We start from the raw sequence: 24,864 nt of genomic DNA, 5'->3' as shown, positions 1-24,864 counted from the left end.
AGCCTTTCCTTCTGCAAATAACAGCACATCTCTGAGCCAGCTGATCTAAAGGCAATTTGCAGAAGTTGGTTTGGGACAAACAAAAGGAAATGTTCTCCCCCACCCCCTGTGAATACATTTTAACATGAAGCAATGGCCACTCCCTTCGATGGCTGGTTAGAGAAGAATCATGGAATTCAATCAGCAGCCAGTCGCCGTGACAGGCAGTTGCATTGCCTGGAAAAGATCCCATATTCAATCCCCTGCATCTCCATGTAGGGCTGGGTAAGCCCACTGCTTGACAGCTGCTGCCAGTCAGTGTATTTATTTATTTATTGTGTTTGTATACCTCCCCATAGCAGGGAAAAGGATGACAGATTACCAGGAGGCCATTTCAGAATAAACAGTGAGGGGCAAAGAAATGTTATTCCAAATTAGGGTTTTCTTTTTGTGAAAAACTTTGTATTTACCACATTCAAATCCCGCCTTTCCTCTATGATACGCAGGGCGCGTGCATGGTTTCCCCCCTCCCTACTTTAGCCTCACAACAGCCCTGTGAGGTAGGTTAGGCTGAGAGAAGGCCAGAGGCAAAAGTGGGCGGAGCAATGAATGAAAACGCTGCTTTTGCACTTTCTTCACTCTCATAATATCCCTCTCTGACTTCCATCCAGGCAAGCAGGAGACATTGTTGGAGTTCCAGAAAGCATTGCAGCCAGGGAAAAACACTCGAGGAAGGTGTGAAGGCAGGCTGGTGTGGGCTGGGGAGAGTCTCAAGGGCCAGAGAAAGAGGCTGCATTTGGCCCTCAAGCCAAAAGTTCTCCACAGCTGGTCTATGTGAACTGGTTGGCTTACTTCATGCTGTGAGCAGCTAACCCAATTCTCCCTGTGAGGGTGGAACGGGGACCGGAGGATGTTCTAGCAAACTATTCTGTCCTGCAGGAAAGGAATGATTCCTTTAGGTCCCAGAACAGTCACGTTTGCTTCCCAGGGATCGCGCTCTATTTTTGGGGGTAGCAACTAAAATTGAATTAAACATAAACTCCCACATGGGACTTGGTATTCTCAAGAGTTTCTAGAGTAGTTGCGGTTGTAAAACACAAATTGGCGGACCGGTTCTCACGTTTGACTTGATTGCTCGACACTCGATAACGTGCATTTGGATGTTTGGATCCAGTCCACTGAAGATCGCTGCATCTAAGATGGTATGAAAATCCTGCCTGTGCCCATCTGTGTGACTCTATTGTTGAGCCAAGCACCTGGCAACAGGCCATGATGAGATAACATACGGAGAGTGACGTAGGATGATGCCTAATACCAGATCAGACCATTAGGCCATCCAGCTCTTGCATCTCTTGCATTTAAGGTTCTCGGGCAGTAAGAAAGACCCCCAAGTGAGAATTTGGAATGCTCCCGGCAGCTGGATTTATTTACTTACTTGTTTATTACCTGTATGTTCAAGGCAGCGTATAAACATGGTTCTCCCCTCTGCATTTTATCCTCACAACAACTCTGTGAGGTAGGTTAGGTTAGGCTGACAGTGACTGTTGGAAAATACTGAACTAGATGGGCCAGTGGGAAAAAGGAAAGGGCCATAGCTCAGTGGCAGAGCTTTGCTTTGCACGCAGAAGGGCCCAAGTTCGGCCCCTGGCATCTTCAGCAGTGAAGTGGCCAAGTTTGCTGATGACACTAAATTGTTCAGGGTTGTTAAAACAAAAAGGGATTGCGAAGAGCTCCAAAAAGACCTCTCCAAACTGAGTGAATGGGCAGAAAAATGGCAAATGCAATTCAATATAAACAAGTGTAAAATTATGCATATTGGAGCAAAAAATCTTAATTTCACATATACGCTCATGGGGTCTGAACTGGCGGTGACCGACCAGGAGAGAGACCTCGGGGTTGTAGTGGACAGCACGATGAAAATGTCGACCCAGTGTGCGGCAGCTGTGAAAAAGGCAAATTCCATGCTAGCGATAATTAGGAAAGGTATTGAAAATAAAACAGCCGATATCATAATGCCGTTGTATAAATCTATGGTGCGGCCGCATTTGGAATACTGTGTACAGTTCTGGTCTCCTCATCTCAAAAAGGATATTCTAGAGTTGGAAAAGGTTCAGAAGAGGGCAACCAGAATGATCAAGGGGATGGAGCGACTCCCTTACGAGGAAAGGTTGCAGCATTTGGGGCTTTTTAGTTTAGAGAAAAGGCGGGTCAGAGGAGACATGATAGAAGTGTATAAAATTATGCATGGCATTGAGAAAGTGGATAGAGAAAAGTTCTTCTCCCTCTCTCATAATACTAGAACTTGTGGACATTCAAAGAAGCTGAATGTTGGAAGATTCAGGACAGACAAAAGGAAGTACTTCTTTACTCAGCGCATAGTTAAACTATGGAATTTGCTCCCACAAGATGCAGTAATGGCCACCAGCTTGGACGGCTTTAAAAGAAGATTAGACAAATTCATGGAGGACAGGGCTATCAATGGCTACTAGCCATGATGGCTGTGCTCTGCCACCCTAGTCAGAGGCAGCATGCTTCTGAAAACCAGTTGCCGGAAGCCTCAGGAGGGGAGAGTGTTCTTGCACTCGGGTCCTGCTTGCGGGCTTCCCCCAGGCACCTGGTTGGGCCACTGTGAGAACAGGATGCTGGACTAGATGGGCCACTGGCCTGATCCAGCAGGCTCTTCTTATGTTCTTATACTGAGCTAGATGGACAGTTGGCTAGGCTCTGCTAAAAGGCAACTTCCTATGGCTTGGATCCAGACTGAGTTGCTCTTAGTCTCATTGATTTTAATGGGAGCTTTTACTGAAGTCATGACAGTGAACTCTGTGGGACCTAAGTTAATGGAGAATAAAGCTGTCAATGGCTACTAGCCATGTTGACTAAGTTCTCTACCTCTGTTGCTGGAGGCAGTATGACTCTGAATACCAGTTAGGGGGACTTGCACGTGGAGAGAGCACTGTTCCACTCTGATCCTGCTTGCGGGCTTCCCATGGGGCAGCTGGTTGGCCACTGTGGGAACAAGATGCTGGACTAGATGGGTCTCTTGCCTGATCCAGCAGCCAGGCTCCGTGAGGGGAATCGGGGTCTCCTAACAAGTCTCAGCACCCTTAACAAACTACAGTTCCCAGGATTCTTTGGGGGAAGCACTGGGTGTTTAAAGTGGTATAAAACTGCTTTAAACGTAAAGTGCAGATGGGGCCTCAGTCTACATCCAGCCTTGTGCTCCTGAGGTGACCTTTGCATGGGATGTGGGTCTGGAGGTTCAGGTTTGGGGATGGAGGGAACATCACCACAGTAGTCTGATACCCTGGGAAGATTTAAAAACAGCCAATCTGGCTTGTGTACCAAGGGCAGAGTGTGTGCCGCTTGACATTTCTTCCCGTCTAGCACCTTTTTAAGACTGTGTCTGTAGACACGCATGGCAAAGCGAGCTAGCTGGTGTCAAGGGCATGGCACTGTTAACCAAGCTCAGCGTGAAATGTTTATCTCAAAATCCCCTTTTGCCTTGTGTCTGTCTTCTTGTTTTCGTCTGTTTTCGTCTGTCTCCTTTCTTCCTTGCTGTGACGAAAACACGGCCTCCCCGGCGAAAGGGAATATTTGCCTCTCTTTGTGCCTTAAGGCGGTGGCCACAGTTCTGTTGCAGAGCTTAGGAGCAACACAGGCTGCCTTATACTGAGACTGTCAATCATTTTGTAGAATCTGGCATCCCTTCCCCTTGCTTCTTGGACTTCATTGCTAAGCCACAATGCTGCAAGAGGCAGCAGAAGCGACATTTGCCAGAATTTCCTCTTTGAGGCTCAAAGACCTCATCCACACCTTGCATTTGAAGCACTACAGTACCACTTTAAACACTCAAGTCTTCCCCCCAAAAGCCATGTTAGGGATGCTGAGAGTTGTTAGAAGACCCCTATTCCCACTCATAGAGCTGCAATTCCCAGATTTCCTGGGCAAGAGGGATCAATGGTTAAACCAATGTGAAAAATGTAGGTCTGTGAGAGGAGTATGGGTCTCCTTGCACCCCTTTAACAAAGTAGAGTTTCTATGATTCTTTTGGGGGAAGCCATGACTATTTAAAGTGGTACAACAGGGCTTTAAATGTATAGTGCAGGTAGCCCTAAAGCCCCACCCGCACCATAGAATCAAGGGAATTCCAGTTTGTTCAGGGTGCTGAAAGGAAACCCCTATTCCTCTCATAGACCTACAAGTCCCAGAGTTCTCTGGAAAGAGGGACTGATAGTTAAACCACTCTGTGACTTGTAGCTCTGTGTGCCAAATAGGGGTCTCCTAACAATGCTCAGTATCTTTAAACTACAATTCCCGGAATTCTTTGCGGGAAGCCACGACTGTTTAAAGTGGTATAATAGGGCTTTAAATGTATGGTGCAGATGTGACCTTCCTCTCTTAACTGCAGGCACCTGTTGCATAGGAACCTGCCTTTGGCAAGCCTTTCCCCACCTGGTACACTTCATCTGTTTTGGACTATGACTCCCATCAGCCCTAGCTTGGAGAAGGCTGCCTTAGACCATTGCCTACAACCAGCGATGGGGGATCTTTTTCAGTCCGCGGGTTGCATTCCCTCGTGGGCAGCTTTCCAGGGGCCACTTTCCACTGGTGCATGGGGCCAGAGGCAAAAGTGGGCAAAGCAACAAATGTAAATATTATTTTAGTGCAGTAAGCTGGGTCACACCCACACCGTACATTTAAAGCATGCAGCTTCTCCCAAAGAATCCTGGGAACTGTAGTTTAAGAGTGCTGGGAATTGTAGCTCAGTGAGGACCAAAGCACTTTCTGGGGTTTTTTTGGGGGGAAGCCTTGTGCTTTAAATGTATGGTATGGATGTGGACTTAGTTTTAGGCACACCCCTCTCTGTTCTCCATCCCAGGCAAGCAAGAAGCATTATCAGAATTCAAGCAGACATTCCGGACAGGCAGAAACACTCAAGGAGGGTGCAGAAAAGGGCTGATGAGAGATGTACTGGGTGGGTCAGGGGGAAAGGGGTGTAGCCCAGGGAGAGAGGTCTGAAAGGCTGCATTTGACCCCAGGCCTGAAGTTCCTTATCCCTGGTGTAGACAGTACTGAGCTAGATGGAACAATGGTCTGACTCAGGATAAGGCAGCTTCCTATCCTGTAAAAATTAGCATCTTCTGGTTTTGGGGAGTGGCGTAGCTCAGTGGTAGAGCACATGTTTTGAGTGCTGAAGGCACCAGGTTCAGTCCCTGGCATCTCCATAGACGCCTGTCTGCATTCTTAGACAGCCACCGCCAGTTGGTGTAGAATAGCTAGTTGGACCAATAACAGTTTCCTTTGTTGCACTTAGACCAGCTCCTTCTTTGGGTTGGCTCAAGAGAGAATCAAGCAGTTGGAGAGCCAGGGTGGTTAACGCCGAACTCAGAAGAAGTCGAAATCCCTGGTCAGCCATGAAGCTCATGGGGGGGGGGGAAGACACCTTAGGCCACCAACTATACTCTCAACCTAACCTACATTGCAGGGTTGTTGTGAGGATGAAATAGGGGATGGGGAGGCCATATATGAGCTCCTGGGAGGAAAAGCAGACTAAAAATGTAATAAATGGAGGAAGGGCCCCTTCAGATGTCCATGATGATTCAGTTGTACACTATCTCACTTTCAGTACTGTTTACTTCTGTCTTGGGGAAGACATACTGCTTTGTTTCCAATCAGTGCACGTCTTGTAACTTCCAGCTGAAATCCTGTAACTTTTGATCTCATGTTGGTTGCACTTATTGGGCAAAAATGCCTCTCCAGATGGCAGTAGTGGGCCCGATCTACACTATATATTTAAAGCAGTATTATACCATGGCTTCCTCCAAAGGATCCTGGGAACGGTAGTGCTGAGAGTTGTTAATGGAGACCCCTATTCCCCTCACAGAGCTGCAATCCCCAGAGTTCCCTGGGGGAAGGGATTGACTGTTAAACCACTCTTGGAATTGTAGCTCTATGAGGAGACTAGGGGGTCTTCTAACAACTCCCATCACCTTTAACAAACATGAATTCCCAGGATGCTTTGGGGGAAGCAATGACTGTTTAAAGTGGTATGAATACTGCTTTAAATGTGTAGCACAGATGGGGCCATGCAGTAACGTTGGGAAAGCATTGCAGAACAACTGATAAAATGGAATGATATGTGGATGGTCCAGTATCAATCCACAATGTGCTGTTCCTGCATCGGTTACGAAAGACAGTAAGCCAAGTAAGTCACAGTCTGGTCAGCTTCTCTCTTGCTGAATCACAGCACAGTGCATCTCCCTTGTGCAAGCCTCATTTCCAGCTAATGGGAGTTGTATCAGAATGCAGGCATCACCCTCTGGCACCATGCCTGCTCCCTTCAAAGCAGCCAGCGCCAGAGAAGCTTTCTTGTGTCCCAAGTATGTATCTCTTTTCTGGAAGCACAGCTCTGGCCCTGTCGATGCAGCTGGGTGGGGTGCAGTGGGAAGAATCTGCCTGGACCCACAGCAAACTGCAGCCATGCTACGCCTCTTTTTTTAAGAAGCACCCATCCATTTGCCCCTACACGTGTCTCTTTGGGCTGGAGGCAGGGCAGGGACTTGGCTGCTCTTGCAGCTGTGGTTTTGCAAACTGTATACTTAAGGTCTTGGAAGCACCCTTCAGTGATGGCTTGGCTGGCTCTTCTGCCCTGTAATTGGTGACCAGGCATAGAGAAAAATGCTGCTTGAGATCCCTGTGTAAAGAAGCTTGGCTCTCTTCCCTTCTTGCGTGTTACTGAATCTCTGGCTGCCACTATTGATTTTTTTGGAAAAACAAAATCTCATGATATCCTTGCCTCCCTACACTCTTGTCCCTGATCACAGGAGGACACAATCAGGTTGATTGCTGAGCCCAGTCTTCTGTTCTGTCCAGACACCCTTGACCAAAATCCTATCTGATGCCTCCTAGGGCTTTTCTGGTGCCATGTAGTCAAGATCATGCCCCGAATCTTCCGCATTAACTGATCTGGAGTAGGTACCAAGCCTTTTTCAGTGCTCTGTGACTAATATGGATTAGGAACCATGCCTTTGTGCATAAATGCATCCTGAAAAGGCAGGGATGCATCTTTCAACACAGAGCCTGCCAAACTGTTGGCAGCCCCAGAAGGAAATCTCCCACTATGTTCTTCTGGGGCTAACAACATCTTGGCTGAGTGTGTAATTGTGTTGTTACTGCTGTTTGTGTGGGAAAGAATTGAATCCCCTTCTCTGTGTGCCATGGTCATACCAGTTATTAGTTTTTATTTTTTTAAATGGTGCGATTCTAAGGGTCCCTCCAAACACCCTTGTTATTGTGCATTCATGATGATTGTTGCTCATGATGGTATCGGGGCGATTATACACAATCCCACTTTCAATATTGTTTGCACACGCAAAGGTTTGGGGGCAGACATACTGCTTCGTTTACAGTCGGTGCATGTGCTGTAATTTCCTGCTCAAATCCTCTTAACATTTTATACCACAAAAGTTCTGGTCTGATGCTAATAAATGCAGTTTATTAACTATATGCAGCGGGGCTTGCATTTGGCACTGTTTAGATTTGGCGCCAGATGCAAGCCCCGCTTTTGGCAGGGATCAGCTCCGATTCGGATCTCCCAGAAGGAGCTAATCCCAGGGGGGCTTCCACTTGGCGCCAAATCTGAAATTGCTGAACTGCAAAAGAACAATCGGGAGTTCATTCTAAGGCTCTTAATTGTTTCTCTGCGGCAGCAGCTTCACTTGTCCCACACTGGGTGACATATTTTCCTGAATGGCATGTCTTTTTTTTAAATGCAAATCATCCAGAGACCACTGTTGTTATTGGGCAATATATGAAATGAAGTAGACTGCCTTCAAGTCGATTCTGACTTATGGCAACCCTATGAATAGGGTTTTCATGGTAAGCGGTATTCAGAGGGGATTTACCATTACCTCCCTCTGAGGCTGAATGGCAGTGACTGGCCCAAGGTCACCCAGGGAGCTTCATGGCTGTGTGGGGATTCGAACCCTGGTCTCCCAGGTCGTAGTCCAACACTCTAACCACTACAACACACTGGCTCTTAGAGCAATATATAAATATGGTTAAATAAATTAAAAAAATCATTTGCCGATTAGCAAATTTAGCAACCATTGCTGCCAGTCCTTTCTTTTCAAGATCCATGTTTCCAAATAGCACAGTTTTTCTCTTGATTTCTCACTACCCCCGGCTGCCAGCACTGCATTTTGAAGAATCCTAACAAGTGGGTGTTTTTTTTGCTTTGAAAACTGTTCAGTTCCTCCAATAATCTCCCAGATGCACTTCCGCTGTAGAGCTGAGATGCTTTGGCGTTGCTTGTTCTGGATCTCTTCCTTCTTCCCCTCAAAAAAGGCTTGACTGAAGCATGCTCAGCCTTTTGCGGGTAAACACTGCTGGGGAAGGGGGTTTCCTGATTCAAGCCTACTATGTCTGCCAACTTTTGTAGGACACCTGCTGTTGTGTTTCACAGAATATGCAGAATCATGTTCAGTTGCGTTTCATTAAATTATCAAAATTCAATTTGCTGCCTTCTGTTTTGCAGTCTGTTTTGCCCTTGGTGGCAAAAGCTGCTGAATGTGGATGTAGTTGCAACCAGATGCTAGGGACAAACAACTAGGGAGGAGTGCTACAGTCACATCCAGTTTGCGAGTTTCCCAGGGCTCCCTCAACTTCCCAGGCTCACCTGACTTCCCATGGCCACCTGCTGGAAACAGACTGCTGGACTAGATCAAATGCAGTAAGGCAGTTCTTAAAGCTAACCTCCAGAATACAAGGCAGATCTCTAACATGAGAGGTCACTGTACATTGGACACATTACACAGGGTCCCAAGACCCTTTCCAGCTCACTTAGCTTCTCAGTTTGAAGGTTGCAATTACTCTGTTGCTGAGTTCCATTAAGAAGGAAGGGTGCCTCCATTCAGAAAATCTCTGGGGTCCCCTGAGATTGACTAGAGCTTGCCTGCCTCTCAAAATATTCACAAAACCATGCCACTGCTCAGGAAATTGCCTCAAGTTATTGCCGAATGATGACCGCAAGGGTTGAGCTGGGTAAAAGTGTCTATTTGAAGCATCTAATCTGTGTTTCAGAAGCAGTCTGACAGAGAAACAGCAGCCTCCTGAGTGCGATGGTTTAGCTGAGTGCCGCTAAATTTAGAATAAAGAATGTTCCCTGGATTTGCTGCAAGAGGCAGTTGACCAGATTATCTGGCCTGGAACATGTCCTCAGGAGAATCTGAATGTGCATTTTCAAAGTTCAGGAAGATTCTAGTCCATATGATAGCGGAAGAGAACATGAGCGTATGTGGGCAGTGTTTGGTGAAAACTCAGCAATGAAATTGGAGATTAAGCAGGACATTTAGTGTTCAGAAAAGAAAAGGGGGGAGGAGTAGAGGCACATGCATGTTTCGTTCTGATTTTCTGAAGCTCCAGGATCTCTGTTCTTTCTAAACCAGGGGTGGGAGACCTTTTGTAGCCCGAGGACCACATTCCCTTCTGGGCAACCTTCTGAGGGCCATGTGCCAGTGATGGGTGGGGCCAGAGCTAAAAGTGGGCAGAGGAACACTGTACTAATATTTACCTTAGTACAGTAGGCTGGCTTCTACAGATGTTCACGCACACCTCTCTATCCTCCAAGCAGGAAGCATTATAGAGTTCAAGGGTGCATTCCAGGCTGGAAAAAAGACTTGAAATGTGAAGCAGGGCCAATGGGGTGGTGGCGGCCTGGGAAGAGTTCTATAGTTGCTTAAGAAAAAAGGGGGGTAAAATGAAAAGGTCTCTGCACCAAGGCGCTTACATCAGACAATCCCAGCTGCCCCTATTTACTAAGGACTGGCCATGTTTTCTGTCCCTGCATAAATCCCAGGCTGTGGTCTGAAGGGACATGAGGCCAGCTCCCTGCTGAAGCTAAGCAGGGTCAGGTCTGGTCAGTGCCTGGATGGGAAACCGCCTGGGAACCATATGTAAGCCGCCTTGGGTTTCTATCATGAAAAGAAAGGTGGGGTATAAATGTAATAAATAAATAAATCGTGCTCCTATCTTTGCCCTTTAGGGATGCCTGGCTAGTTGTCATTCTTGAGCCCCTCTCCTGGAATCTGGGAAGTTTATGCATGGGGGAGGACCATAGATAGCTGCCTTATATCAGGTCAGACTGTCTATCCCCTTGGCCCACTACTGACTGGTAGCATCTCTCCAGGGTCCCAGACAGAGAGGCATCTTCCCTATCACCTGATAACTAACCCTTGTAACCAAAGATGCTGGGCATTGAACCTGGGACCTTCTGCACGCAACGCTCTGGTACTGAGCTATGGAGGACACATCATGTTGTCTGTAGCACACATCCATGTATGCTAAGGACCCTTGTCATTTTACCCTTTGTAGCTGCAGAGATGGATTTTGATCTGCCAGTAATGTAGTACAGAACAATGGTATTTTCCTAGTATATGTTTAAACCCAAAGAGCAACCTTCCTTCTTGGCTTTTTAATCAGTGGGGGGCAGACTGTTGCAGGATAAAAATAATCCAGCAATATAGAGCAGGGATGGGGAACCTGTAGTCCTCTAGGCTATGACCCTATCTGGACAGAGATAGCTTTGCTTCTGTTGTCTATGCTCTGGTAACCTCTAAGTTAGATTCCTGCAATGCGTTACACGTTGGGCTGCCTTTGAAGACAGTTCGGAAGCTGCAGCTGGTGCAGAATTCAGCAGCCAGACTGCTCACCGGGGCAAGGCAGTTTGAGCACATAACACCAGTTCTGGCACAACTGCACTGGCTACCAGTTAGTTTCCTGGCTCAGTTCAAAGTGCTGGTTTTGTCCTATAAAGCCTTATAGGGTCAGGACCCCAATACCTCAAGAAGCACCTCTCCCTATATGTACCAACATAGATCTTGCGCTTGGCATTGGAGGCCTTTCTTCATGTGCCCCCTCCGAAGGAGGTGCAGAGAGTGGTAACATGAGAACAGGCCTTCTCAGTGGTGTCCTCCCATTGGTGGAACGCTCTCCCCAGGGAGGTATGCCGGGTGCCATCGTTATCCATCTTTAGGCACCAGGCAAAAACATTTATCCCAGGCACTTTGAAGGCTTCTGTTGTGCAGCCTTCCTGAGACGGGTTGCTGCACCACCTTATGTTCTGGTTTTGTTTTTAACTTTTTAATATTTTTTAAAATCTTTTACTTTCTTATTTTAATTTTTTTTATCCTGTAAGTTGCTTTGAGAGCACATACATGTGCAGGAAAGTGACTAACAGATTTAATTAATAAATAGATATTGTTGGACTCCAACTCCCATCAGTCCCAGACATCATGGCCAATGGCGATAGGAACGTGAGAAGAGCCTGTGTGCTGGATTTCCATCGAGGAAAGGCCCATCTAGCCCAGCATACTGTTCTCTCAGTGACCAACCAGATGCAGGATCTGCGCACAACAGCACTCGCTTGTGATTCCCAGCAACTGGGCTTCAGAGGCATACTACCTGTGAGAATGGAGACAGAACATAAGACATCTTTGCTGCTAGCCAATGACAGCCTTATCCTCTGTGAATTTGTCTAAATCCTCTTTGGTCAGCGATGATGCAAGTTGTAGCCCAGCAACACCTGGAGAGCCACAGGCTCCCCATCTCTGAAGCAGAGGCATCAGGAATGCATAGCCATTTAGCAGGAGTGGGGGTGGCATTCAGCAGCAGCTGATCCTTGCCATGGGGCAGGTATGGTACAAAAACGACTCTTTTTTTCCAACTGCAAAATATTGGAAAGTGTATTTTATGGACCCCACAGCCTGCATCCCTTGTGGTCTCCTTGTATGTTTCTGTTGTTCCGGTGTGTGTGCCTCTCTAGATTGCTTTCGGGCTCAGGCTTGTCAATAAATAAATAAATAAATAAAATAAAACGGGGAGGTAAGCAGTTGATGATGATGATTAGATTTATATCACGCCCTTCCTCCCAGCAGGAGCCCAGGGTGGCAAACAGAAACACTAAAAACACTAAAACATCATAAAAAGAACTTAAAATACATTAAAACAAAATAATGTTAAGAACATTTTTTTAAAAGCTTTTTAAAAAAGGGTTAAAAACATATTATTAAAGAAAACATATTAAAAGCAATTCTAACACAGACACAGACTGGGAAAGGTCTCCGCTTAAAAGGCTTGTTGATTCAATTAACCATGCATTTTTGAGTTAGTTGACAACCTTATGTAATTTTTGTGTCATAGTGGCAATTGTGAAAACATAAGCCCTTCCTAATGCCAACTATTCTTCTGTACCGCTGACATCTTTTTTTTTAATTCTTCCACCTCCTGCCCACACCAGTTGCCCAAGGTTCCCATGACCCATCTGAAGCTTTACATCAGGCAGTTCCATCATTCTCGTTCCTGTGCCCCACCCTCTTTCCTGCCCCCCCCAGGACTTTTCCCATCTTGCTCCGTTAGCCTTGGTTTGTGTCTCTCCATGTGTACGTGCTCACAGATGAACAGCAAGGACCTTCCCTCCCCGTCCCGCTGCTGTAAACTGGAAAAGATCACGGGTATGGAATGAAAACTGAAAGACGGGAGATCTTGTGACCGATTTAAAGTCCCAGCTTCAGAGTCTTGCAGGCTACCCCAGAGCTACATCTTTCCATTAGAGAAAGCCATCATGCTGTATGTAGTTCATGGGCAGAAAGTGTAGCTCCCCCCCTCCTTTATACTTGAGCCGACGTCAGCCAGTGGTGGAAGGGAACCCTGTACCCAAAACCTGCCTGCACTTGTTGAAATGTATGTTTTAATTGAATGTCGTTTGGTGGAAAAATAACCGGAGGAGATTACTCAACCATTGCATGTGTCTTTTTTCCCCCTGCGTGTGTGTGGTCAGATTGGAAGAGCTCAGCACTCTGCCTCTGGCCTTTTAAAGTCAATGGAAAGTAACTCTTGAGCACAGCACCAAAATGCCGTCTTCCCTATGCCGCTTTGCTGGAGCTTGGACACTAAAACTGCATTCGCACTACATACATTGAGACGGGGATTAGAGTCAACCATGAACACACCAGAGATTAGAAACTGTGACAGATCTTATGGTTTTGGCACTCCAAGCTATCTTCCTTTTTTGTAGTTTTTAATTCTTTTCAAGAGAGTGCTTCTAGTTCTTGTGGTTACAGAAAACACAGTGTGCGCAGTTTTGAGCAAAAGATTTGGAGGAAACAGTTGGCTTACATAGGCCTTCCACTGGCCACAGGATATAATATCTTAGTAGTTCAACGTAGGTCCCATTCACTTCCTTGCCCTTCCCCAGATTGTTACCCCCCCCTTTTTTAAAAAAAAACACCTAAGTAATTAGTCTGGTGCTTCATGCAATCCAATTTCTTCTGTTGGAAATCATACTTTCCTTTTGCACCAGGAACCTTCTAAATGATACCAATTCCATCCCCACCCCATTCTGCAAGCTCCATGGACCCTTCCTCTGGTATAAGCTAGAACAAAACATTCCAAATACTATTGTTACTTAGCTCTAAATTAGAGCTTTAGTCTACTGATGCAGTGCTTTTCCACAATTTTCTGGAAGTAGAATTAAAATAGAGGTTCCACACAAGCACATAGTGCTAGATTATCCCACAGTACCCTTCCCCATTGCCAAGATCCTTCCTGTAATATTTATTCACAAGCAAGTCCCATTTAGCAGAGGTCCTTTCCAAACTTAATCAAGAGTTGTCTGTACACAGTTTTTGCTGTTTTTACTGCTTCGTGTTGAGTGTGACAATGGATTAGTGATGGATTTATTGGCCCTCGAATAGCTTTTCATAACACCTCTCATGTCAGTTTCTGTTCCCACAAGGAGATAAGCTTTAATTCATTATTTTCTTTCATTTATATGAAATCATCTCATCCCCTTGGGAAGAGAAACTGACACTGGGTGGCTATTCAAAAGAGGCTATTCCTCTCTTAATTTCACTGACATGCTCAATATGAGGCAATAACATGATCTGAAACTGCAAACAGGATTTTTTAATTAAAGGCACAGTAGCCATTAAGAGACTCAATAACACTTCACCTATCTTCTTGACAATGCCGGATGTGAGGAACCTTTGGCCCTCCAGATGTTGCTGAACTACAACTCCCATCATCCCTGGCCATTGGCTATGCTTGCTGGAGCTGATGGGAGTTATAGTTTGGCAACATCTGGAGGGCCAAAAGTTTTACACACCTGACCTAAGCAAGAGCATTACACCTAATTGATGCAGCAATTGTCTTTTATTACCCAAACCTTGCGATAAATCCTTTCTGAAAAGATCACAACAGGACAACACAGAAAATGGGATGACAATGATATTGTCTGGAAACGCCACAAATGAGTGAAGAAAGGATGGAGATTCCAGGAGAAACGGCTAGCTTGGAACCCACAATTTTTGCAATCTGTATAAATCATGCTGAGGTAACTAAGTAATGACCCTTTCCTCTCCAGCTGCAAAACTGGGGGTGAGAAGCAAAATTTAAGATACCATTTTATTGGCCAGGTGCTCTAGTGTCTAGTGTGACCAGTTTTGGGAAACACTGCCAAAGCCAGATCATGCTACGTGCATGAATATGGTACCCACACAATCACATAAGCAAGACATTCCTGTCTCAGCTTGCAAACAGATTCCACTTTGATCTTGCCAGCCAATGTGTCCACATGCAGCCTGAGTTGCAGCAGGTGCCAAAGAAGGATTTGTGTGTGTGTGCGTGCAGGTATTGCCAGTGATCTAACTATATAAACAAAGGGCACGGTATTGGCAAATCTAGAGCCAGGAGTGCTTATGAGTGTCTACTGTTACATACCAACAGAGGAAGCTGCCTTATACCAAGTTGGGCCATTGATTCATCCAGTTTAGTATTGTCTGCAGTGACTGGTAGAAAAGACTCCTGCCAGCCACTGCCCACTCCTCCCCTCAGCATTTTTTTCTGCCCCCCCCCCCCAAGGAACTGACTGATTTTGGTGGTGACAGCAGCAAAAAGAGGGGCGGGGGAAACCCTCTGCCAAGCTCAGTGCCTTGATGGGGATGCAAACTGTCCACACTTCCCAAAACAATACCAAAACCAAAACAGCCATTCTTTGAAATTGGCCCTTCTCTGAATTTTGCAATGGAGTTCTTCAACCAAGTAATGGGTACAAAAATGCATATATTGGGTACAGTGTGCATAAAAATGCATATATTAGTGAAAATAGCATACCAAAATGGGAAATTTTGGTTTGTAAAAATGTGTTATAGGGAATATTGCTTTGTAAAAAATTATACATTAGGCAGAATTGCATACAAATATGTGCATCTTAGGAGAAATTCACACTAAAATGCTGGTGAACTTTCATGAGGACTTTAAAAAAATAATTGCAAACTGATGTGGAAATGTGGAGAATGGAACAAGACTGGAAAAATGAAAAGCCAAAATTGACAGATTCACCCATCCTTGCCAACTGCTGCTATGCAAGCCCCCAGAAAGTTAGCCAAGGTTAGCCCTCAGGCCAAAAACAGTTCTGCACCCCTGGTGTACTGAGCTCCATGGACCAATGGTTGGATTCTTTATAAGGTTCATAAAATTCGCAACTTGGAAATGAAAGGTCACTGCTCAGTGGCAGGAGGCCATTGGTGAAGGGCAAGCCAGGCCTGTTTTGACTGAGGCAAGTGGCCCAGCTGCAGGAATGGCCCTCTTCAGCAAACACCGGGCAGATGCCATTCAGGAATGTGTGGGAAGAGCTGGGCTGATGGCTTTTCTTTTTACAGTCTTGTGTCTCCGCCCACCCCACTACCTAATTTTCAGGCAGCAGATGCGTTCCCCCGAAAGCTGCCCCAAATCACTCCGCAATAGCTGTGGTCTGGGTCTCAACTAAACCTCAAGAGCGCATGGATCGGAAGAACGGCTTTGTTAGCCAAAATGTTAATTATGACAGTGCAGGAAAGCCCAAATCGCCCCTGCTTTACATTCCTGGATGGCATGGTAAACTGATTTGGCTGTGAAGGGGAAACACAATAAAAAGGAAACTTGTTAATGCCATTTGGAATAAATGTGTAATGCTGTTGGAATTGATTTCTTAAAAGCTTTGGGGACTGGTTGTCTCCAGATCTCCTTGCCAACCACCATCCCTGCCCTGCTTGCCACTCCGCCATTCGTCCTCTCCTCTGCTGCCTGTTCCCACCTCCTTCTCTTTACTTTCTGTCTGCTGAGGTTCTTTTTGTCTCCTGCATGGATGCACCATCCATCATTACCCAACAAAATGATACTGTTGACTGTGCAACTTCTGGCTGCTAATTACATGATGCAGAGGTGGTTAAAGGTTTAAAGGGATGGGGCTGGGATAATGGAAAATATATGACAACTGTTCATCTGTTTTCTGTTGGTTGCATGTCTACTTTTGAATGGCAAGGTGGCAGGACCATGTGCTCAGACGGTAGACGGTCCCAGGTTCAAACCTGGGTTCCTTCACTTTTAAAAAAAAGGAATTGTAGCTCTGTGAGAGAAATAGGGGTCTCCTAAAAATAGGGTTGCCAGGCTCAGGGCCTGAGAATGATTCTGTATCTTTAAGAGAAGGGAAAATTCAGCCAAGTGCAGGGTTTCTTGCAACATTGTAATGGGAAAAACCACAAGGTGACATTCTCCCTTCCCCCTGCACAATTTTTAAAGATACAGAAGACCTCTTGGTTGCCAGGCCCAGCCTCCAAGTGGTCTTCTGTATCTTTAAAAGTTGTGCAGGGGGGGAGGAAGAATTCCACCTTGTGGTTTTTCCAATTACAGTGTTGCAAGAAAACCTGCCCTTGGCTGAATTTTCTCTTCTCTTAAAGATACAGAATCATTCTCAGGCCCTGAGCCTGGCAACCCTACCTAAAAACTCCCAGCGTCTTTAACAAACAATAGTTCCCAGGATTTTTGGGGGGAAGCCGTGACTATTTAGAGTGGCAGGATACTGCTTTAAATGAGTAGTGCAGATGAGGCATCAGTTTCAGGTACTGTACAGTAATGCCTCAGTTAACAAAGTAGATGCGTTCCTGGACATTACTTCTTTAACAGAAATTTTGGTACCAGAGGTAGGAATAACATGGAAAAAATAAGGATAGGTTCCTACACCCGCTTATAGATGGTGGGCGCAGCTTCAACAGGGGCTTTGAGGGTGCCTACCTGGCACCCTCCCACTCCCCTCCTCCTCCTCTGAATCACATTGGATCCTCCACTCCCCAGCCCTGGGAGAAAGCAAGAGATTGCTTTGAATGCACAGCAACACTCATGCGTGTCAGTTTCATCCTAGCAAAGCAAAGGCATACCAATTTATTGATAGCAAAGCAAAGACATAGCCTGGTCAGTTTCACCTGTAAAAAAGGCACAAGCATGAAGGTTTATCCATAGCAAAACAGAAGACACAGGATGTTCAGTTTCACCTTAAAGCAAAGGCATGGGCTTGAAAGTTTATCCATAGCAAAGCAAAGGTAGTCAGTTTCACCTTTGGAAAAAAAGGCTCCCTTGAAAGGTGCTTCATTCCTGGAGGATTCATTAACTGAGGTATTACGGTACTTAGGATTTCTTTCACCATGGAATAACGAGTAAAAGGTTAAGTTATGGGCTTCATGGAAAAATATGTTTTGTGTTGGGGTCTGAAGAAATAGAGGGAGGTGGTGTCCTGTGGATGGTGTTCTGGGCGTAACGGAAGGTATAGAATAAAGAATGGAGTTGTTTGTCGGAAGTGAGGCTGGTCAAGTTGGAGGCATGAACATCAAGCCATAGGCTCATATAGTCCAGCATCCTGTTCTCACTGTGGCCAACCAGATGCTCATGGGAAGCCTGCAAACAGGACCTGAGCACAGCAACAACTCCACTTGATTGAGGGACAGAAATGTATCCAGATTTAAGAGCAGAGATGATGTGTGAGGACAGGATGATCCCATGCCTTCAAGGAGGATTCTCTGCAGCCAACCACTCCTGGCTGTTTACAGTCAGAAAGCAGAGCCTCTGACCATGGAGGGTTGTGGTGGCACAGAGATGCTAGGGACGAAAGTGACTCAGACCAGGAATACCTGCAAGGTGAGAAGTATGTTTAGCAAAACCAATTTGAGCTTCCTCAAGCAAATTATCTTTGCTGCAATGCTCTGCATGAAGTAGGCAGAAAACAGCAGCATAACAACTTAGTCACTGATGAGTCCAGGCTGAGGAATGTTCATTCCAAAAGCTCAGCATGACAAGTGACTTCCAAGCATTGAAAGAACAACTATCTGAGGCTAGGATTTTATTACACTACCGTGCCTTTTTTTTAAGCTGCCCACCATTAGGAACATAGGAAGAAGCAATATACAAAGAATTGACCATTGATCCATCCAGCTCAGTATTGTTTACACTGACTGGCAGGGGCTCTCTAGAGTTTCAGGCAGAACGTTCCCTTGCTGGAGATGCCGGGGATTGAACCTGGGATCTTCTGCATCCAAATCACGTGCTCTGCCATTGAGCTATGGCTCTTCTGTTGCTTTCCCATTGCTAACTATGGGTGTCTCTGGGACCCATATGTGCCTGGCAAGACAGTTACCATGCAAAGGCTTACAACTGGTGGTAAGCAGTAGGACATACATATTAGTATTCACTCCTGGTCTACAATTTGAAAATTCTTCACGTTTGTGTTACAGTTTACTTAGAGTAACAACTTTTTAGGTTGAACTCAAATGGCTATGTGCATATAGAAGGATCACTTTTCAGGAATTCCTGAAAGAAAAAATCAAGGCAACAAGGGGGTTAATGGCTGCCATCCATGAGTAATTCCCCAATTTGATTTTGAAGAAGCACGAAGCGAGATTTAATCCTGGAGATCTTGTCATTATCACCTGTATTGTTTGGAGAGCTTTATTGCTTATATAGTGACTATAGTTTGGGAAAGTATTTTGTAATTTCATATTTTATGCATATATAGTTGTTTATGTTTAAATTATCATCATTTTTTATATCACTTTATTGTCACTTGGGATCCTGTGACTCTGTATTTCGTTATTTACTACTGGTGGGGACTCGGACTAGGAACCTCCTCGCCTAAGGCTGGGACATGGCGAGCCATGTGGAACGGTATGTGTGAGCCTTGGAGCTCTCTTTGGACCCGGATGGGAATAGGAGCCTGCCACTTTGGCTTATGGAACTGAGATGGTACAGTAGGGCCTCACTCATATGGCTGGTTACATTCTGGACCCCCACTGAAAAGCGAAAACCGCTGTAAAGCAGAACTCATTGAATAAAATGGAGCGCAACGCCTGAAAACCGCCATAAAAGTGGAACAAGCGCCGAATGAGTGGGGCTTTAGTCTAATTGTATCTAATTGAGACCACCGCATTAGCGAAGCGCCGTAGAGTGGGTCCCTACTGTATAGTGGTGGCCCTCCAGATGTTTTGGACTACAACTCCCATCAGCCTTATCAGCGAAGGCTGCTTTACAGCAATTGCCCTGAAGGCTTTTACATGACCTCCCATGGAGGTCAGAAATCACTCCTTCCATGGATGCAAGATTATTTAGTGTGGCTTTTGTGGGCTGATCTGCTGGGGATGGGCTTTTCTGATTTGGGGCGTTGCAACCCCCCACTCTCCCTGTTCAAAAATAAATCACTTGGCGTGGGGATATTTAGTCCCGTGGATCTGTTTTCAGTTGCAGTCCACCCCAGGCCTTTTTGTTCCCACTGCGGCCCAACTCATCCCCAGGCCTTCTGTCTGCCTTGTCTCTTGACTGCCGGTCTCGCCCAGGCCTCTCCTCCGCATGTCTTCCTTCCTCCAGAAGTCAGCCAAGGAGCTTTCCTCAGCACAAGGCGAGGCAAGCAGTTCTGGCTTTCTTTTGTGGCTGCCACCAGGTCTCACACTGGACATTCTTGTTGCATTAGTTAATTGTTGTCTGTGAAGGACTCTGTTGCTGGGAGGGAACAGTGTGTGTGTGTGTCCTGGGAATGGTGCTGAATTATATAACTGGAAGCAGGAGTGAGAGAGTTGTTGACTCTTTCTACTTCAGATCATGGGCTTCCCCTATGAAGCCTAAATCCCCAGATCCCAAGCTTTCATTTCATTAAAAAAGAAAGAAAGAGTATTTGTGGAACCTGAGATATGAGGCAAAATGCACAGGCCCTACTCTTATTTTTGCATGTGAGCAACTAGCCTGCTCCCCCATTTTTAAGGGTTGTATCCAACTAAGTTTTACTTGAAATAGAACCATTGAAATTAATGGGCCTAAGTTAGCCCCCATGTGCACTATACATTCAAAGCAGTATCATGCCACATGGAATGTCATGGCTTCCCTCCCCCAAAGAATTCTGGGGATTGTAGTTTGTTATGGGTGCTGAGAGTCGTTGGGAGACCCCTGTTCCCCTCACAGAGCTACAATTCTCAGAATTCCCTGGGAAGAGGGACTGATTGTTAAACCACTCTGGGAACTGTAGGTCTGTGAGGGGATTAGGGGTCTCCTAACCTCTCTCAGCACCCCTAACAAACTACAGTCCCCAGGATTCTTTGGGGGAGGAAGCTATGACTGTTAAAAGTGGAATAATAGCGCTTTAAATGTATGGTGCAGATGGGGCCTTTGTCATGTTTGTCAATTTCAGTGGGCCTACTCTGAGTAGGAGTAACATGGTATACAACCCCCAGTGTTTTACTTTGCCCTCTCTGCCTCTCTGGAAAAATTCCTGAGGACGCCCATGATCTAGACGCCTTCATATGCTCTTTGACGAGTGGGTTGGGGGATGAATAGGGTCCCACAGCCCCTCCGAAGCCCTCTGTCTCCACTTTACCATTAGAGGAGTGAAAATCTTTAACAAGCCTCCTCAGGAGCCCTTACAGAAGTGAAGAATGTGCTGCTCAGTGCCAGGAGATTATTTTGGGTTGAATCCAATGCCAGTCCTATTCAGGGTAGACCCATTGAAAATAATAGATATGACTGACTTAGTTCAATTTATTTCAATGGGTCTACTCTGAGTAGAACTAGGATTGGATACAAACCGTTGGGTGGTGTTCAGTGGTAGTCCTACTCAGAGCAGACCCATTAAAGTTAATAGACACAACTAACTTGCTTGTTTATATTTATTTACTAGGTGCTCTGCCCTTGTTGCTTCGCTCGCCAACCCCACATGCCATCACCAAAAAAAACCCTTTCCCCCATGGGTCATCAAAGCTCCGCCCTTCCTCTCCCCCTGAAGGGTTGCCAACATTCTTCCCTCCCCCTCCACGGGTCTCCAACATTTTCCCCACGGGTCATCAATGCCTGCTCAGCTCAAGGTGGTGTACAAACATGGTTCTCGCTCCTCCCCAATTTTATCCTCACAACAACCCTGCAAGGTAGGTTAGGCTGAAAGAGTGTGACTGGCCAAAGGTCACCCAGTGAGCTTCATGGCCAAGCGGGGATTTGAACCCTGGTCTCCCCAGTCACAGCCCAGCACTCTACATCACACTGGCTCTCCAGGTTCATTCATTTAAATGAGTCTACTCTGAGTAGGACTTAGTCGAATACAACCCTTTGTGTTTTGGGGGGTGCTGCTATGTAGCTGTTAGAAGTACAGGAGTCCTGTCAGTGGGGGTGATGTGGGGACAACCACCCCGTAGGTGACAACAGTACATGGGTCCCATTTAGGGTTGCCAGGTCCATGGCCTGAGACTGATCCTGTATCTTTAGGAGAAGAGAAGGTCAGCCAAGTGCAGGTGTTCTTGCAACTCTGTAATGGGAAAAACCACAAGGTGGAATTCTCCCTCCCCGCGCCACAACTTTTAAAAATACAGAAGACCTCTTGGAGGCTGCACCTGGCAACCAAGAGGTCTGTATCTTTAAAAGTTGTGCAGAGGGAAGGGAGGATTCCACCTTGTGTTTTTTCTCATTACAGAGTTGCAAGAACACCTGCACGTGGCTGACCTTCTCTTCTCCTAAAGATACAGGATCAGTCTCAGGCCAAGAACCTGGCAACCCTAGTCCCATTAAATAATCCTTCGCTGCCTTATCTGGCCATGCCACTTTCTGTATCTGAGAGAGAAAGGGACTTTTGTGCCCAGCTGGTATGGTGCCTGGCTCTGACTTCAGAGCACCCACAATTTGGTTTATTTGAAATGAGCTGTGCCAGTCACCCCTGCCTCAAGCTGAGAGGGGAGGGATCCCTTGCCTAACTCTGAGGAGCTTGCCTGGATAGTAGGCCTTGAAGGTGCACCAAGGTGTGTGGAGAGGCATTTGGGAGTCTCCTCTTAATTGTTCTTCTCTTCTGTCTTACAGCCCCCAAAGGAATCCCGGAAGTGACACCACTCCCCCTCAGTGAACGGACTAGCCCTTCGCCTGCCTCGGTGCCCCTTGTGAGGGAGACAGAAACATGCCAGAGCAACCAGGCTCTCTCTGCCCTCCCTCTGCCGTCTACTGCTGCTGCTCCCACTGGAGCCACGCTGCCTCCTCAAAATGGCCGCCCGGGTGTTGAGATCGCTGCGGTGCCCCCTGTGGAAACGAAACCTTCCCTTCAGATTAACCAGGCTGGCCCGTTGCCTGCCACAATGCTTCCTGCTGAGGCCCTGCCTCCGAAGAATGGCCGTCCCCTGCCAATAGGTACCCAGGCAGCGCCTCCTGCAGAAGAAGTGCATTGCCAGGAAAGCACCCGGCTGCCATCCAAGACTGAACAGTCTTTCCCTGCCCAGGGGCCTGCCAGCCCCCGGACCAAACAAGGTATGTTTGGAGGCTGTGTCTGGTGCCTGGAACTCTAAAGCTGGTCAGGCAGATGATCAGAAATTTGTCAGGTAACAATTTTACCCCCAAATATCTTCTATGAAGTCATCTTCATCCTTTTCCATTTTTGGGGCCTACTTTTAGGCTCAATCCCACTTTTAAGCTTCTTCTTTTTTTAAAACCCCGCATGTCCATTTTTCTTCACTCTGTGATTTTGCTCCTCCTGTCTTGTCTTTCTCCCCCTCCCTCCTGTTTACTTCTCTATAAATACAGACTTTTTCTGTTTGTCCTTTGTTTTTTAAAAAATCTGACACACACAAAAGGCCATGATGCCCCTGGTGTGGCACCTCCCACCATTTCAGGTCAGGTCCAGATAAGAGCAGTTGTCGGTATGTTGAAGATCAGCAGCCCAGAAAGACTAGCACAGATATGGAGAGGATTTAACTGGGATGGTGGGGTGGGGCGGGTCTTGCATGTGACTTTTATGACTGACATAACCTCACTCTCGCTCTCTCTTCTCCAGATGCCCAGAAGGCTCAAGCCAGGCACAAACAGGCCAGAGAGCGGCGAGAAGAGCGAGCCAAATACCTAGGTAAGAAGCAAGCCCATGTGTATGTTTATGGAACGTAGGAACATAGGCAACTACCTTAGACAGAGTCAGACCATTGGTTCCTCTAGCTCACACTGACAATGGCTCTCTGGGGTTTCAGGCAGGAAACATTCCTAGCCCTACCTTGAGATGATGGGGATTGAACCTGGGTCTTTCTGTAAGCAGAGCATATGTTCTGCCACTGAACTATGGCCCTTCCCTTAGGACACTGGCTTGTATCCAGCATAGCGCTAACTCATTCCGTTAGCGCAAGGATTGCATTTGTGCAAAAGAACTTCCTCCCATCACCTCCCCCGATGCACCCTCTAAATCTTTTCAGGAGGCTCTCCCAGCCCTCCAGAGCAGTTTTGAGGAGGGTGCGGGCACACCCAGGGCAGGGAGGAGAGGGGAGAAAGTTCCATTGCGCAAGCATCAATCCTTTCAGTAACGGAAGAAGTTCATTCAATACCGCCCACTGCCTTATACTGGTGAGACCATTATACTGATGAGATGACAGTCAGTGTGGTGTAATGACTAGACTGTTGGAATAAGACCTGGGAGATCGGGGTTCAAGTCCCCACTCAGCCATGAAGATTCTTGGGTGACCACTATCTCTCAGGCTAACCTACATCACAGAGCTGTTGTGAGGATAGAATGAGGAGAGGGAGGAGAACCATGTACTCCACCTTGAGCTCCTTGGAGGAAAGGTGGGATATAAATATAATGAATGAATGAATGAATGATCATTGTTCCATATAGCTCAGTTTTGTCTACACTAACTAGCCTGTAACTCTTCAGGATTTCAGACAGTTCTCTCCCAGCCCTACCTGGAGCTGCCAGGAATTGAACCTGGGACCTTCTGCATGCAAAGCAGAGGAGCTAAATCCCTTCCTTGTGTGCCATGTACTTGTTGGATGCTGGTGCACAGAAGCCACAACCAAAGTCCCAGAACCCTCAGCACTAGTGCTGATATGGTGTCCTGCCATTGCCATCCCTGAATCTGTCTTTGTTCCTCTGAGAGAACCTTTAAACAATTAATGGCTCAGGACCACTATACCTAAAGACCGCCTTTCTCAATATGCACCTGCCCAGATCCTGAGATCATCATCTGAGGCCCTTCTCTGTAGCAGGCATGAAATGCTCTCCCCAGAGAGGTCTGCCTGGTACTACCTTGTTGTTGTTTCAGCACCAGATCTTTTTATTTTCCTGGACATTTGGGCAGCACCAATTACATTTATTTCTTTATTTCATTTTAAAGCATTTATAAACCACTTAACGTTTCAAAAATCTCTAAGCGGTGTACAGTCCAAAAAAGCAAACAATAGATCTTTAAAACAAGAACAAAAACCCAACCGAAAACCAATCAAACAGCAACATAAAAACACACAAAAGCAATCAGTGGTAAATAAAACAGAAAACCAGAGGATTCAAACATGTAAATTAAGATCTAGTCTTACGGATCCGGGAAAGTCTGGGGGAAAACCAGTGTGTCTTCCTTTACAAGACATCTGAAGCAACTGATGGTTGCTGCTTCACATGTGGCAGAGGGGCATTCCCCTGTATGGAAGAATGTACAATGTGATACTAGATTGTTAAATCTGCTTTTAATGTAATTTTATTATTGTATTTTTACTTGTTTGTAAATCGCTTTAGGGCTTTTTCTGTGAAGC

The 24,864-nt window shown here is 46.2% G+C and overlaps 1 protein-coding gene across 5 annotated transcripts in view; it reads left to right on the top strand.

The window, feature by feature from the left end:
- The window catches only part of MAP7D1 (MAP7 domain containing 1), a 99,106-nt gene that overhangs the window by 18,327 nt on the left and 55,915 nt on the right, over positions 1-24,864 (top strand). For 3 of the 5 annotated variants that reach the window (XM_061596928.1, XM_061596924.1, XM_061596927.1), the window contains exons 1-3: positions 6,100-6,187; positions 22,168-22,605; positions 23,129-23,197. In XM_061596928.1, coding sequence (XP_061452912.1) covers positions 6,115-6,187; positions 22,168-22,605; positions 23,129-23,197 — 580 coding nt within the window. In that variant the 5' untranslated portion in view covers positions 6,100-6,114. Of the gene's footprint in view, positions 1-6,099; positions 6,188-22,167; positions 22,606-23,128; positions 23,198-24,864 lie in introns of those variants that run through there. The other 2 variants (XM_061596926.1, XM_061596925.1) reach the window with 1 other exon arrangement.

The sequence above is a fragment of the Rhineura floridana genome, chromosome 15, assembly GCF_030035675.1.
Source record: "Rhineura floridana isolate rRhiFlo1 chromosome 15, rRhiFlo1.hap2, whole genome shotgun sequence".
Classification (NCBI taxonomy): domain Eukaryota; kingdom Metazoa; phylum Chordata; class Lepidosauria; order Squamata; family Rhineuridae; genus Rhineura; species Rhineura floridana.
This window is presented reverse-complemented; position numbering and strand designations above follow the sequence as displayed.